General features: G+C 45.8%; 1 protein-coding gene across 1 annotated transcript; it reads left to right on the forward strand.

Annotated features, from left to right (window-relative positions):
• Positions 1–234: 234 nt before the first annotated feature.
• Positions 235–12,669, forward strand: LOC120379800 (maestro heat-like repeat-containing protein family member 2B). Its single transcript, XM_039497327.1, has 6 exons — positions 235–286; positions 2,053–2,165; positions 2,975–3,127; positions 5,230–5,384; positions 8,135–8,328; positions 12,552–12,669. The coding sequence occupies exons 2-5, from the start codon at positions 2,061–2,063 to the stop codon at positions 8,244–8,246; spliced, it is 525 nt and encodes a 174-aa protein (XP_039353261.1). The 5' UTR covers positions 235–286; positions 2,053–2,060; the 3' UTR covers positions 8,247–8,328; positions 12,552–12,669.
• Positions 12,670–12,859: the final 190 nt, after the last annotated feature.

The following is a 12,859-nucleotide window of genomic DNA, read 5'->3' on the forward strand; positions in this document are numbered from 1 at the left end:
TCAAACAGAGACGGAGGTTGGGGTGTCCTTCATGAGTCACACAGGCTAGATCCTGTGCCCTGGTCCCCCAAAAACACAGAGCTGATGGGTATCAACAATAAAGATGCCAAGTGAAGTCTAGTACAGCTGGAGAACATTCATTCTTCATTCTTTTTTAATTAGACTCAGGAAACTTTTAATCAGTTTGGATCTCTGATTGGAGCAATAGCACCACACAGCTGTGATTCACTGGCCACATCTCGTCAGTGGGTGGTTGACTGTATCAGCTGCCTTCTCTGTATACAAGGTGAGAGACCTTTAGCAGGTATAAGTAATTCTTCCCCATTAGCAGGTATAAGTAATTCTTCACCTTCTTTCACTGTTGTAATGTCCATTTTCTGCCTGTCTAGTTCTTTCTGTCCTGTCTGTTGGCACTTAGATAACAGAGTGGTGGGCATCTTGTAAATAGCTCATTAGAAGAGACGATTATGATGTGTAAGGCGTGGCACACTTCTGGGAACTGTACAAATAATAAATGGTCTGCACCAGGTAGATAACTGCTCAGTTCCTTAGGGCTTCTCTACACAGGGACACTGAGGGGAGTTAATCCAAATGAACTAAAGGTGTAAATTTAAAGTGGCATTAAACATGTGTGAATGCTCTGATTCTGAATTAAAATGGCCCTTCTTAATTTTAGTGAATTACATGAATTAAACTAATCTGAAATAAGGCTACCTTTAATTCTAAATAAGTGTGTCTGCAGAGGTGCTTAATGAAGTTTAACTAATGCAGTTTGAAAATGAATTTGGATTAGCTTTCTTGACTATCTCCATGTAGACAAGCCCTTGGTACTAAACATTTTCATTCTCTTTACCCTGCCACTCGCTGTATTGGAGGGGTTTCCTGGAATAATTCTTTAAACAAAAAGTTCTTCCGGTAGCCCTCTGTCATGAGCATTCAAAGCTATTGGAGTAAGTGTAGGCCATTTTCCCCTTTGTGAAAGAGTGGGACAGGGGTAGGCAACCTATGGCACGGGTGCTGAAGGCGGCACGTGAGCTGATTTTCAGTGGCACTCACACTGCCCAGGTCCTGGCCACCAGTCCGGGAGACTCTCTGCATTTTAATTTAATTTTAAATGAAACTTCTGAAACATTTTTAAAGCCTTATTTACTTTACATACAACAATAGTTTAGTTATATATTATAGACTTCTAGAAAGAGACCTTCTCAAAACGTAAAAATGTCTTACTGGCACGCGAAACCTTAAATTTGAGTGAATAAATGAAGACTTGGCGCAGCACTTCTGAAAGGTTGCCAACCCCTGGAGTAGGATATTCTTTTCACCTAATGGGATAGATCTTGGTTATCATTTAAGGCCATTTCCAATTAGGGCGACCAGAGAGCAAATGTGAAACATCGGGACAGGGGGTGGGGGGTAATAGGAGTCTATATAAGAAAAAAACCCCAAAATTGGGACTGTCCCTATAAAATCGGGACATCTGGTCACCCTATTTCTAATTATTATTAATCAGTCCTAAAAAAGAGTGTTGGTGATTTGGAAACAGAATAAGGAACTCCAGTCTTTGAGTGTACAACATAGAAATCCCAGCATTGTTTAGAAGTGACGGATGAGCCTGGGTTTCCTGCCAAAGGTTTTGTCCAGCCGCATCTCATTTACAATGAGAGTTTGGTGGAGGGATTCACCTCTACATTGGAACGTCACATCTACCTGCATGAGTTGTACTTGAATGTGAGATTAGATGTAGATACTGAGAGCAGAGATGCTACTGAAACCAGACACACCCAGAAAGCTGCTCCAAGCTGAATATGGTGCTTGGTCAATCCTGTATCAGTCACAATAACATACCACTACTGTTAACTTTCAGACATGTAGGGTGTAATCCCGACTCCATTATAGTCAACAGGAGTTTTGCCATTGACTTTGAAGGGAGCCAGGATTTTACACTATGCTGATAACAGCCTAGCACATGGATCCTCCTGTATGAATATCCATGCAGTAGAGGTTCAGTTTCATTAGTCGTTACAGTACTTTTTCTCCTTTTCTCCACTCCAGGCCAGCCCATGAACCTGGGGTCAGCGGAGGAAGAGCTGAGATGTCTCCGTGAAGAACTAACAGCAGCTCTGGACCCCGAGGCTCTGTTTCAGGCATCTTCCAAAATGGCCAGGGTAACTGACTCAAAAAACTTGTGCGGATGTTCTAGTGACCAGGCACCGTTCATTTTACATTTACGCATTCATGATGCCTTTCCATACTTGGAGCGAGCTGTGGGCGCGGGGCATTCGTTGCTAGTAACCAGCAAGATGCTTTTCATAATGTGTGCTATGAATGCCATGTAAATCCAGATTCCACAGAATGTTGCACGCCCATGAAAATGCACATGCAGATGCGCACACATCCAGCTATCCATGAGAAAAAACTCTGTTAGTGGAACATCAAGCTGAGAACCCATCCAGTCTTCATTCTGTCACCTTGTGGGTTTGCCTTAGCCTATATTTGTGTGCATGCCTCTCTTGACTTAATTTTATATGTTGTATAAAGGTGCAGTGTATCTAAGAGAATACAGACTGGAAACTTACCTCCTGCATATCCAGTACAATGTTGTGCTAACTGTGCAACAGAGGCTTTTCCTCGAACCTGATCTCATTAGTGTAGAATACAAAAATGTAGTATATAGACTATGGAGAGAATTTTAATCCCAAATGGCTAGGGATTACATGAGACTAATTAACAAATTGTTAATTAATCAGAGGGGTAGCCGTGTTAGTCTGGATCTGTAAAAGCAGCAAAGAGTCCTGTGGCACCTTATAGACTAACAGACATATTGGAGCATGAGCTTTCGTGGGTGAATACCCACTTCGTCGGATGCAATTTGCTGATGCATAGATCTTTTTCCATAGAGAGATTAGGCCTCTATTTTTACAAGTGCTGGAGCCAAACATCATTGCAGTCTCTCCTGTTTTTGATTTGTTCCCAGGTTGTTAGTGAGTACTTTCCCCCGGAACAGGCCACAGACTTTATTGAGGCCACAGTGGATGGTATGCTGTCTGCCAGCCCCACCTATGTCACGGCAGCTGGACTGTGGATGAAGATCATCCTAAAGGAGTGTGGAGATGCCATGCTGGACCAGGTAAAACGGGAAACTGGAGAGGTTTTCTGCCTAAACTCTAGGCTTTTAGATCTTTGCCCTCATGTGTAATGAACAAAAATCTTGCTGTTTCTCCCCCTCGGACATAGAGTCGATTCCAACTCTGTTCCCACCCTAATCTAGGCAATGGCAGAATCAATAGCAATAGACAGAGAGAATCCAAGGGAAAAGGAAGATGGTTGGTTATTTATTTGTCTGGCTTGTTGCCACAGTATCCAGCGAAGAAAGGCTTGAAAAAATAGACTCTGGGGAAAAGACAAGAAGACAGAATGACTGACACTTGGAGGCATCCAGTTCTTAGGAGGCCTATGGCTAAGGGCTACCTGGATAAAAATAGCCCTGTAGTCATTCCCAGTGAGTCTGGAGCCTGGTCTCTGAGACCCACCCTCTTGCCAGGTTTCAGAGCCTGGGCTCCAGCCCGAGCAGGAACAGCTACACTTTTAGCCACATAGTGCAAGCCCCTCAGGCCCAGGTTGACCTGAGCTCTGAAACTCACTGCTGTGGGATTTTTTTGGTGTGTAGACATACCCTTTAAGAATAGAAGGAGAGAGGGAGAAAACTATCATGTCTTTGGGATCCACTATTTATATGCCTTATTCTGGAGCCCAGTGCGTTAGGGCTAGATGAAAGGAGCACTCCACAAATCTTCTATCAAGGCGGGTGAAAGGCCTCAGGACAGGAACCCTCGCAGCAGAACTGCCACGTTTTACAGTGTTTTGACGATGTGAAGGGGTAGGAATGAATATGAGAGGTTGTCACCTGTTCATAGTCCCAGGCATTTGCACACTGTGTTTAAAGCACTTGCATATTTTGTGCTTGTGGTTGTTTATGAATTGTGCATCCTTCGAGGCAAATGGTGGCATTTGGCTGCTTAAATCACACCTGCAAAATCTGGGCAAACAAAGCCTTCTTTTGTGCATGTCAGCTGGTTTATTTAATGCATAGCTGGGCACCACCACATTAAATTATCTGGTATGTACATGGAAACCCCGCTCAGGGGCGGCTCAGGCCCCAGCACACCAAGCGCGTGCTTGGGGCGGCATGCCGCGGGGTGCTCTGCCAGTCGCCGGGAGGCGGCAGGCAGCTAGTGGACCTCCCGCAGGCGTGCCTGCAGAGGTCCTCTGGTCCCGCAGCTTTGGTGGAGCATCTGCAGGCATGCCTGCGGGAGGTCCACGGGCGCGGGACCAGCGGACCTTCTGCAGGCACGTCTGCGGGAGGTCCACCAGAGCTGCGGGACTGGCGACTGCAGAGCATCCCCCCGCTGCGTGCCGCCGTGCTTGGGGCGGCGAAATGGCTAGAGCCACCCCTGACCCCGCTATAATGTGCCCCACAATAACACGAATTTGGCTATAATGCGATTGTAAGGTGCCTGGGGCTGCCCCAGGCCAAAAAAAAGAAAAAAGCGGCTCGAGCGCCGCAGAAGCGCAAAATAAATAAATAAATAAAGTGACCAGTGTGCCACGGAAGTGCAAAAGAGAAAAAAAAAGAGAGAGAGAGGGAGAGAGAGGCTGGAGCGCCCCCGAAGGAAAAAAAAAGCAAAAAATGGAATGTGCCTTCCCCACTGCCTCTTCCCACCTGCCCCTGCTCACCCTTTTGGAGAGAAGAGCCACTCTCTTCCCGGCTGCTCCTCGCTCTTCCTCAGCCCGTTGCACGCTCTCCCCAAGTGTTTCCCTCTCTCACTGCATGGCTGAGAGCCCCTGCTGCTGGAGCTCCACCCTTTCAGTTACTGCTGTGGGCAGTTCGCAAATGAAAGAAGTTTTCTGCCCAAGAGAAATCGACCGGCAGAGCTGACCAGCTTGAAATGGTAGACCCCTATACTGCGACCCGCATTTAAGCGCGATCAATTTTTGGACCCCGATCATTGTGTTATAGCGGGGTTTCGCTGTATGTTTGTGTGTCAGTGTTAATTTTTACAGCCAAGTGTGGGCAATTGTTGTGGGTTAAAGTTACACAGACATATTTGAACGTTTGTTTCTTGCGGAATTTCTAAAAAAGCAGCAAATGGCTAAATAAAGGTTTTGATTCTGTAGAATGAATGGAGAGAAAGAAAAAGGGACATTTCTTTCTGGTTTTGTTCCTTGCAGGTGCCAGCTATCCTGAATATAATATATAGCCACATGCCTACTATCCAGGAGGGCATCTTGAGGCAGTCCCTGCTGGAGGCAGTGTCCATTCTAGCTCACCATCACCTAGAAGCAGTGATCTCCAGCCTCCTCAGAAAACATCTGCCGATGGACAGGTATATACCACTACCGATTGCATTCATCTTGGTAAAACATGGATCCCACAGCTTTAGTGGGAGATGTAGGGCTTTATTTAAGCAGCAGACATTTTGGGATAATTCCTGACGGTTACTAGCCTGGGTCTTTCTCCAGGAAGGTCCAAGAGCATATTAAGGTGGGGTGTGGAGAGAAATTAAGTGTCATTCTGTTTCCATTAATTCATAACTGCTTTGACATCCTAAAGACCTAACTTTACTGGTATAACTGGAGTGTATTGTTGGAAACATCTACTTCTCTAGCAGGGCTGGCTCCAGGGCTTTTGCTGCCCCAAGCAGCAAAAAAGGAGGAAAAAAAAAGAGCTGTGATCACGATCTGCAGCTCTACCACCGCCGCTTCAGTCTTCGGCAGCAATTCGGCGGCTGGTCCTTCGCTCCGAGAAGGAGTGAGGGACCAGCCGCCCACCTGCGACAGGCGTGCCGCCCCTCACCATTGGCCGCCCCAAGCAGCTGCTTGCTGGGCTGATGCCTGGAACCGGCCTGGCTCTCTAGACACCTGAATTGACCTCACTTTGGAAATTAGCAGTGGCTGTTGGTTTCCTGGTAGCATGACAGCTTCAAGTCCAATCCCTGGCTGATTACAAAGAATAGGGCCAATATTGTCATCAGACCGCCGCTTGGTATCAGTGAGGGTGTGGCTGCTAGAATAGAGTTGCCATCCTTGGGACTTAAAACTGGACTGGAAGCAGATCCATCATTTCATTTAAAGATCCCTAACTGAGTTATCAGTTATCCGTGTTGGAATCTAAGACCATAAGAACGGCCATAGTGGGTCAGACCAAAGGTCCATCTAGCCCAGTATCCTGTCTTCCGACAGTGGCCAGTGCCACATGCCCCAGAGGGAATGAACAGAGCAGGTAACTGTCAAGTGACCCATCCCCTGTTGCCCAGTCCCAGCTTCTGGCAAACAGAGTGTAGGGACACCATTTGTGAAGGGGACCTAGGATGGCCATGAATATTCATTCTCATAATTGTATGTCCAGTTAGTAGGAATGTGGCTTTTCTTTCATCAACTTGCCTTCCAAACCCTGGATCTTTGGGAGCCACATGCTCATGAGTCCATATTTACTGGGAAGTGGGAAAATAGGAACTGAAGTTGGCGCTCTGTGTTCTGTCGTTCTGAAGTCTAGTATTAATGGTTAGGCTGCAGTAAGACTAGGTCACTTAACCTAGTTCTGTAACTGGAAACTCAATATTTAAACAGGAGGAGCGTTAAAGGAGGACAGTACTCCTAACTTTCTCCTCATAGGCAAGGAGAACATTTGGTCTTTACTTAAATAGGACGCATTCAATCTGAGCCACAAAAGAGTCCAGGGGTCACATGTAACTTCTATTAAATTGCAGTGACACCACTGAGCTGTGGAGATCTCTGGGGGGAGACCCCTTGCTTGCCACTCAAGTCCTACAGGTCCTAATAGAAAAAATAAAGACTTCAACAAGCCAAGAAGGAAGCGTCACCTCAGAGACTGAAACTGACAGGCATTTGGCAGCTGCTGAACCTCTCTCAGTAAGTTAGATGACAGACACGCCTTTCAGGCTTTCCTCTGCCCTGTGACAATCCTGCTGCTGGAAAGCTAGAAGTGTGGTAGAATATTGCTGTGTGGGCACTTCTCCTCTGATGTACTGTTTCCCTGAGTCCAGCTCTGCTGTCTGTGGAACAAATATGGCAGGTTTAGAGTACGTGGCTGATTTAATAATATCTGGCAATTAGAAAGTCTTTGAACCAGGTTTCTCACAGTGCTTTGCAAATATTCCTGAGGACTCACAACATGCCTTGGTAGGTCATACACATTTTTATAGATGTGGGAAACTGAGCCACGAGTTAAGGGAGTTGCTCGCAGTCATTCAAGTTACTGGCAGAAGTGAGAATTCAGTACAGCAGATATCAGAAGGGGAGAGAGGGTGTGATGAACATAAGAACATAAGAAAGGCCGTACCGGGTCAGACCAAAGGTCCATCTAGCCCAGTATGTGTCTACCAACAGTGGCCAATGCCAGGTGCCCCTGAGGAGTGAACCTAACAGGCAATGATCAAGTGATCTCTCTCCTGCCATCCATCTCCATCCTCTGACAGACAGAGGCTAGGGACACCATTCTTACCCATCCTGGCTAATAGCCATTTATGGACTTAGCCACCATGAATTTATCAGTCCCCTTTTAAACATTGTTATAGTCCTAGCCTTCACAACCTCCTCAGGTAAGGAGTTCCACAAGTTGACTGTGTGCTGCGTGAAGAAGAACTTCCTTTTATTTGTTTTAAACCTGCTGCCTATTAATTTCATTTGGTGACCCCTAGTTCTTGTATTATGGGAATAAGTAAATAACTTTTCCTTATCCACTTTCTCAACATCACTCATGATTTTATATACCTCTCTCATGTCCCCCCTTAGTCTTCTCTTTTCCAAACTGAAGAGTCCTAGCCTCTTTAATCTTTCCTCATATGGGACCTTCTCTAAACCCCTAATCATTTTAGTTGCTCTTTTCTGAACCTTTTCTAGTGCTAGAATATCTTTTTTGAGGTGAGGAGACCACATCTGTACACAGTATTCGAGATGTGGGCGTACCATGGATTTATATAAGGGCAATAATATATTCTCAGTCTTATTCTCTATCCCCTTTTTAATGATTCCTAACATCCTGTTTGCTTTTTTTTTTTTTTTTTTTTTTTGGTGTTGGGAGGAGATCTCATTCTTTACCATGCTCTCCTTTCAGGCAACATGTGCCATCTTTGAGGTGGTGTCATCACTGCAGTCAAGCGAAGCTGTGCAGGAGCTGCTCCCAGAGCTGTTTCCTGTTCTTCTGCAGCAGGTCAGCCGAACCTTAGGACAAAAGATGCCTTTGCCAGTGATAAGAAGCCGGAGACTATTCCGAAAAGACCGACAACATACTGAGGGCAACCCTTGCTGGTAATTAGAAGGAATGCAGAGAAACAAAGAGAATTCCAATAGAGTTGTGTGACACTCCCCAGGGTTATGAGGCACCTTACCATCGCCTGCCCTTAGAGTGAGGAAGTCTTGTCTGTGTCTGCTGTGGGTCAGTTCCCTAAAATGACCAGGCTCTGGCAAAACAAGCACTGCCATCCAGGCCTCCTCAGACCCCGTCTCTTTGTACAGGTTAATGATAGGCACACACCAACCCCGAGTCTTCTGACCATTCCGTATAGTGTCAGACCTTTATCCACTGAACACTCACAGAATTACCAGTCCTGCTGTTCCCAATGGAACAGTACACACCAGATTATTACTTCTACTTTAGACTCTATACTTTATTACTTATACTCTATAATGCAAACACACAGCACTTAGATATATTTATAGTGCAAACAAGAGCAGAGATGATCAAAGAACAGAGATTCCAGAGATAGTGAGTAAGAATGCAAGCAAAAAATTGTTACATGTATAATGAAATCATAACATGCTACTAGAGACTAAATTTAACCAACAGATAAACCTGTATAAAGATGTTTCTCAATAAAAGTTCTCAACCAAGCCTGATAGCGACCCGCTGTCTGTCTCGCTGTCCATCTACTTCCTAAGTGAAAGATGCCAGGGTGTCTTCTTTGTCCCCAAATATACTAGAGCAAACCTTTGAGGTGTACCCCAAAATTGGGTCCCCACCCCCTGCCTACTTCCTGTTACTTTTCTTTCTTTGAAGTTCTCACAGTCCTTCTGAACCGAATGTGAACCCTACATGCTTAATTTACATGTAAACAAACAGATGGAGAAACATTTCTTGCCTGGAAGAAAACCATTTTCACCTTTCCTGGTGACTAGTCCCTAGACACAGATCATAAGAATGTAATTTTCAATGCATAGACATGGCTCTTTACACTGCATCTGTAGATGTGTTTCACAATGATATTGGTGACATGAGCTTTTATTTGAGACTCATATGGCAATCTTTTAGTGAACTAGAATGTACATACCACACCCCTCAGCACCCACTCTGTGCCCCTCACCAGTTAACACTAAGAGATTCCTGAGTCATCAGTGGACTTCAGATCTGGTAGCCCATTAATGTACATTTCCACCAATCTCACAACAGTTTCTATTATTGTTGTGTTTCTTTACTCCATGCCAACAAGGTGCTCAAATTACAGACTTCCTGGTTTTATAATGTCTCTGACTTTTCCTAGGAAACCAGGATCTAAACTCTGTTCACGGATGGGCAGCGAGTATAAAATAAACATAAGAAAGTACAACTTCACACAACACATGGTCAACCTGTGGAACTTATTGCCAAGGGATGGTGTGAAGGCCAAAAGTATAACTGGGTTTAAAAAAAGAATTAGATAAGTTCATGGAGGACAGGTCCATCAGCGGCTATTAGGCAAGATGGTCAGGATGCAACCCCAAGCTCTGGGTGTCCTTGGGCCTCTGACCACCAGAAGCTGAGACTGGACAACAGAGATTGGATCACTTCATGATTGCCCTGTTCTGTTCATTTCTTCTGAAGAAGCTGGCATTGACCACTGTTGGAAGACAGTATACTGGACTAGATGAACCATTGGACTGACTCAGTAAGGCTGATCTTATGCGGTGGCCACAGTGAGTCAGGTTTTCAAGCATGGGTGCCTAAGTTTTGTCCACAAAACTTGAATTTGTTCTGATGGATGGGTACCTAGCTATGTGAATTCTGGTGCTGCAGACACAAGTGTATATTCTGCTCATGCTGTTGGCCTATGCAGGCCCATTTTAGATACCTCTATGTGACGGGGTGGTATGCTGTGCCCCAGCCTCTTCCATGAACACAGACTGCTCTGAGTCTCTCCAAAGTGTTCTAGGGATGCCTGCTCCTGAGATCCTGGTGGTAAGGGCTCTGACTGTTTGACCCTAATGGATGATCTTAAGTCACCTTTACTCTTGACTTTTGATTTCTTTCTCCTCCCTCTTGTCTCTCAGGGGACTTCTCCATCCTCACCTTCTCTGTGGCTTGTACTTTTGTGTCTAGGTTCCTCCAGCCCCTTTACATATATTTCCTCTTTACCTGGCCCTGCAGGTTTTACTTCCACCCTCCTGGGCCTCCACACATGCCTTGGTGTCCCTGTCAGAAAGGGATCCCAGTCCATGCCCAGGAGAAGGCAGTGGGGCAATCCATCCACTACCTCTACATGTTTCTGCCTAAACTTCCCCTTGATTTCCAGAGTCACCTCTGCCATTGGGCAAAATGTATTGTCCCCATGTACATATTCAGTTTTGATCCTACCTCTGGGATAACCTATACTCAGGTATGCTCAGGGAAACTCTGAAGAAACTTCCAGAATCATGCAGTCCATGATCTCCCCCCCCCCCCAAGTTTGAGTACCTGGCCTTACCAGTGAGTGGCGCAATCTTTCAATTTCTATCCAAATGCACAGAGGCATAATCCCTCAATCCATCTTTCAACTTTCCATTTCTGGCAGTACTTTTGTGGACAGGCCCCACCTCATCCAGCATGGCTGCCTTAATCATGTTCTAATCTCTTGCCCGCTAATCACTAAGAGCCATATATGTGCTTCCCCAGTTAAATGGGGTGTCAGTCGAAAGGCCCACATTGTTCTGTCCCTATGAGGTCTCACCGCTGCTCCTTTAAGAGTAACCAAAACCAGATCAGGGTTGTTCACAGGTCCCATTTTACAGAGTCTGATCTCCTGTGCCTGGTTTCCATTTCCTGTCACAGGACTCGCCAGACTTTGGGGGAGTTGTTGCCAGACCTGGGCTTGCTCCCGTATAAATTCCTGAAGGCTCTTTTGCTGTTAAACCTACCAGGCAAGCAAAGGCTGTTTTTCTGCCTGGTGGGATTGTTGGAAAGTTGGTGGGGTCTTCTACACCAGCAGTTCTCAACCGGGCCGGTTTTAGGGGGTCTGCCAAGCAGGGCTGGCAGTAGACTAGCTGGGGCTTAGGGCAGAAAGCTGAAGCTCTGAGCCCAGCACCTGCACTAAAGCCCTGAGCCGCTGCACCTGTGGAGTTAAAATCCATAGCCAGGAGCCCCAAACTGATGCCTGGCAGTGCAGAGGGCTGGGACTGGGCCATGGACTATTTATAGCTTGTTGAGGTGAGAGGCGGCTCAGAAACAGAAAGGTTGAGAACCCCTGTTCTATACTTCTCTTTGCTGCTTCACCACTCATTTCAGTGTGTTCCCTCCATCACCCTGACTGCCAAACCTCTACCCCAGCTTCTCCAGCAGGCTCTCCATTTGAATAGATAACAGGGAAATCCATGATGAGCCCCCTGCTGTGACAGAGAGGGTGTTGCAACCCCACACCTTCTACAAACGCAGACCACGTTGAGACTTTCTTGCTTGTAAACACCAACGTGTAGTCTATTTAATCCCCCTACCAATACATAGCACCTTTTTATCTTGTATCTCAACTTTCTAAACTCTTCTCCAAAATGGGGGGTAAGCTGTTTCCACTCAGAGAGCTCAGTTTGTCAGGCTCTCCCAGCTTTTTGTCTTGCTGTCTGGTCACCCAAAGAGAAACAGAAAGTGTGAAAAACCAGGACAGGGAGTTGGGAGTAATAGGCACCTGTATAAGATGAAGCCCCAAATATCGGGATATCTGGTCACCCAAGTTTCTTTCTCTGTCTGTTCCCCTCAAAGGGCTCCTGCCCATGTCCTTTTATACAGTTTCCCTGTTAATGGAATGATTGGTTCCTTGACTCACTAGCCCCAATCTGACCTCGTAATCAGCTACACCTCTGTCCAATTAGGTTTTCTGTAAGGAACTGAATTAGTACTAATAGTGACCAGAGTGCTGACTCAAGTGCAAACCCTCAGCACTCTGTCACATCATATCTGGAGATACGACCCCAAAATATCCACTAGTGATCACCACACTCTATGCCCCCAGTTTTTGGGTCCTGATCATGTATCTTTTCTATATCCTTGTACTCTGCTAGTGCCCATACTCCTTGCAGAAAGTGAAAAATGACTGCAAAATTTTGTCCCTAGCAAAACTAGTTATATGAGATGTATGAGATAGAAACTTACCTCCTGGCATCAAGTCCTTCCAGGGACACTGGTATCAGGATATTGCCAATGGATGAACTGTCAATGAACAGCAGACCTGACAAGTAACCTGGGCTTCCTGACTCTGTTCAGGCTGCACCTTCCTACCAATTGCTGCAGTTCTTTGCCTCTCTTTCCCCAGGTTTTCTGTCCAAGCATTAGAATCTGTGCTTTTCAAAGTTGGGAATGAGAAACTGGTGAGAGTGCTTGGGAAGCAGAAAGCATGGATTCTGCTTGAAAACCCCCAGACTCACCATGAGGAGTGTGTCTGCTGGTGAGGTAAGAGATCTTGGAGGCATCATTTTATCCTTGGGAATCAGTAGCAAATAGAGTGGCTGAGAGGGAACCTCCCGTTTATAGCTTTGTGTGGGGCGCCCTGGGTGGAAACACACATCTCTCACCCATAGATATCAGAGCTGTCTGCTCAGAGCAGCTGAATTTTTGAAGTGT

Source organism: Mauremys reevesii, linkage group 13 (assembly GCF_016161935.1).
Source record: "Mauremys reevesii isolate NIE-2019 linkage group 13, ASM1616193v1, whole genome shotgun sequence".
Lineage (NCBI taxonomy): Eukaryota > Metazoa > Chordata > Testudines > Geoemydidae > Mauremys > Mauremys reevesii.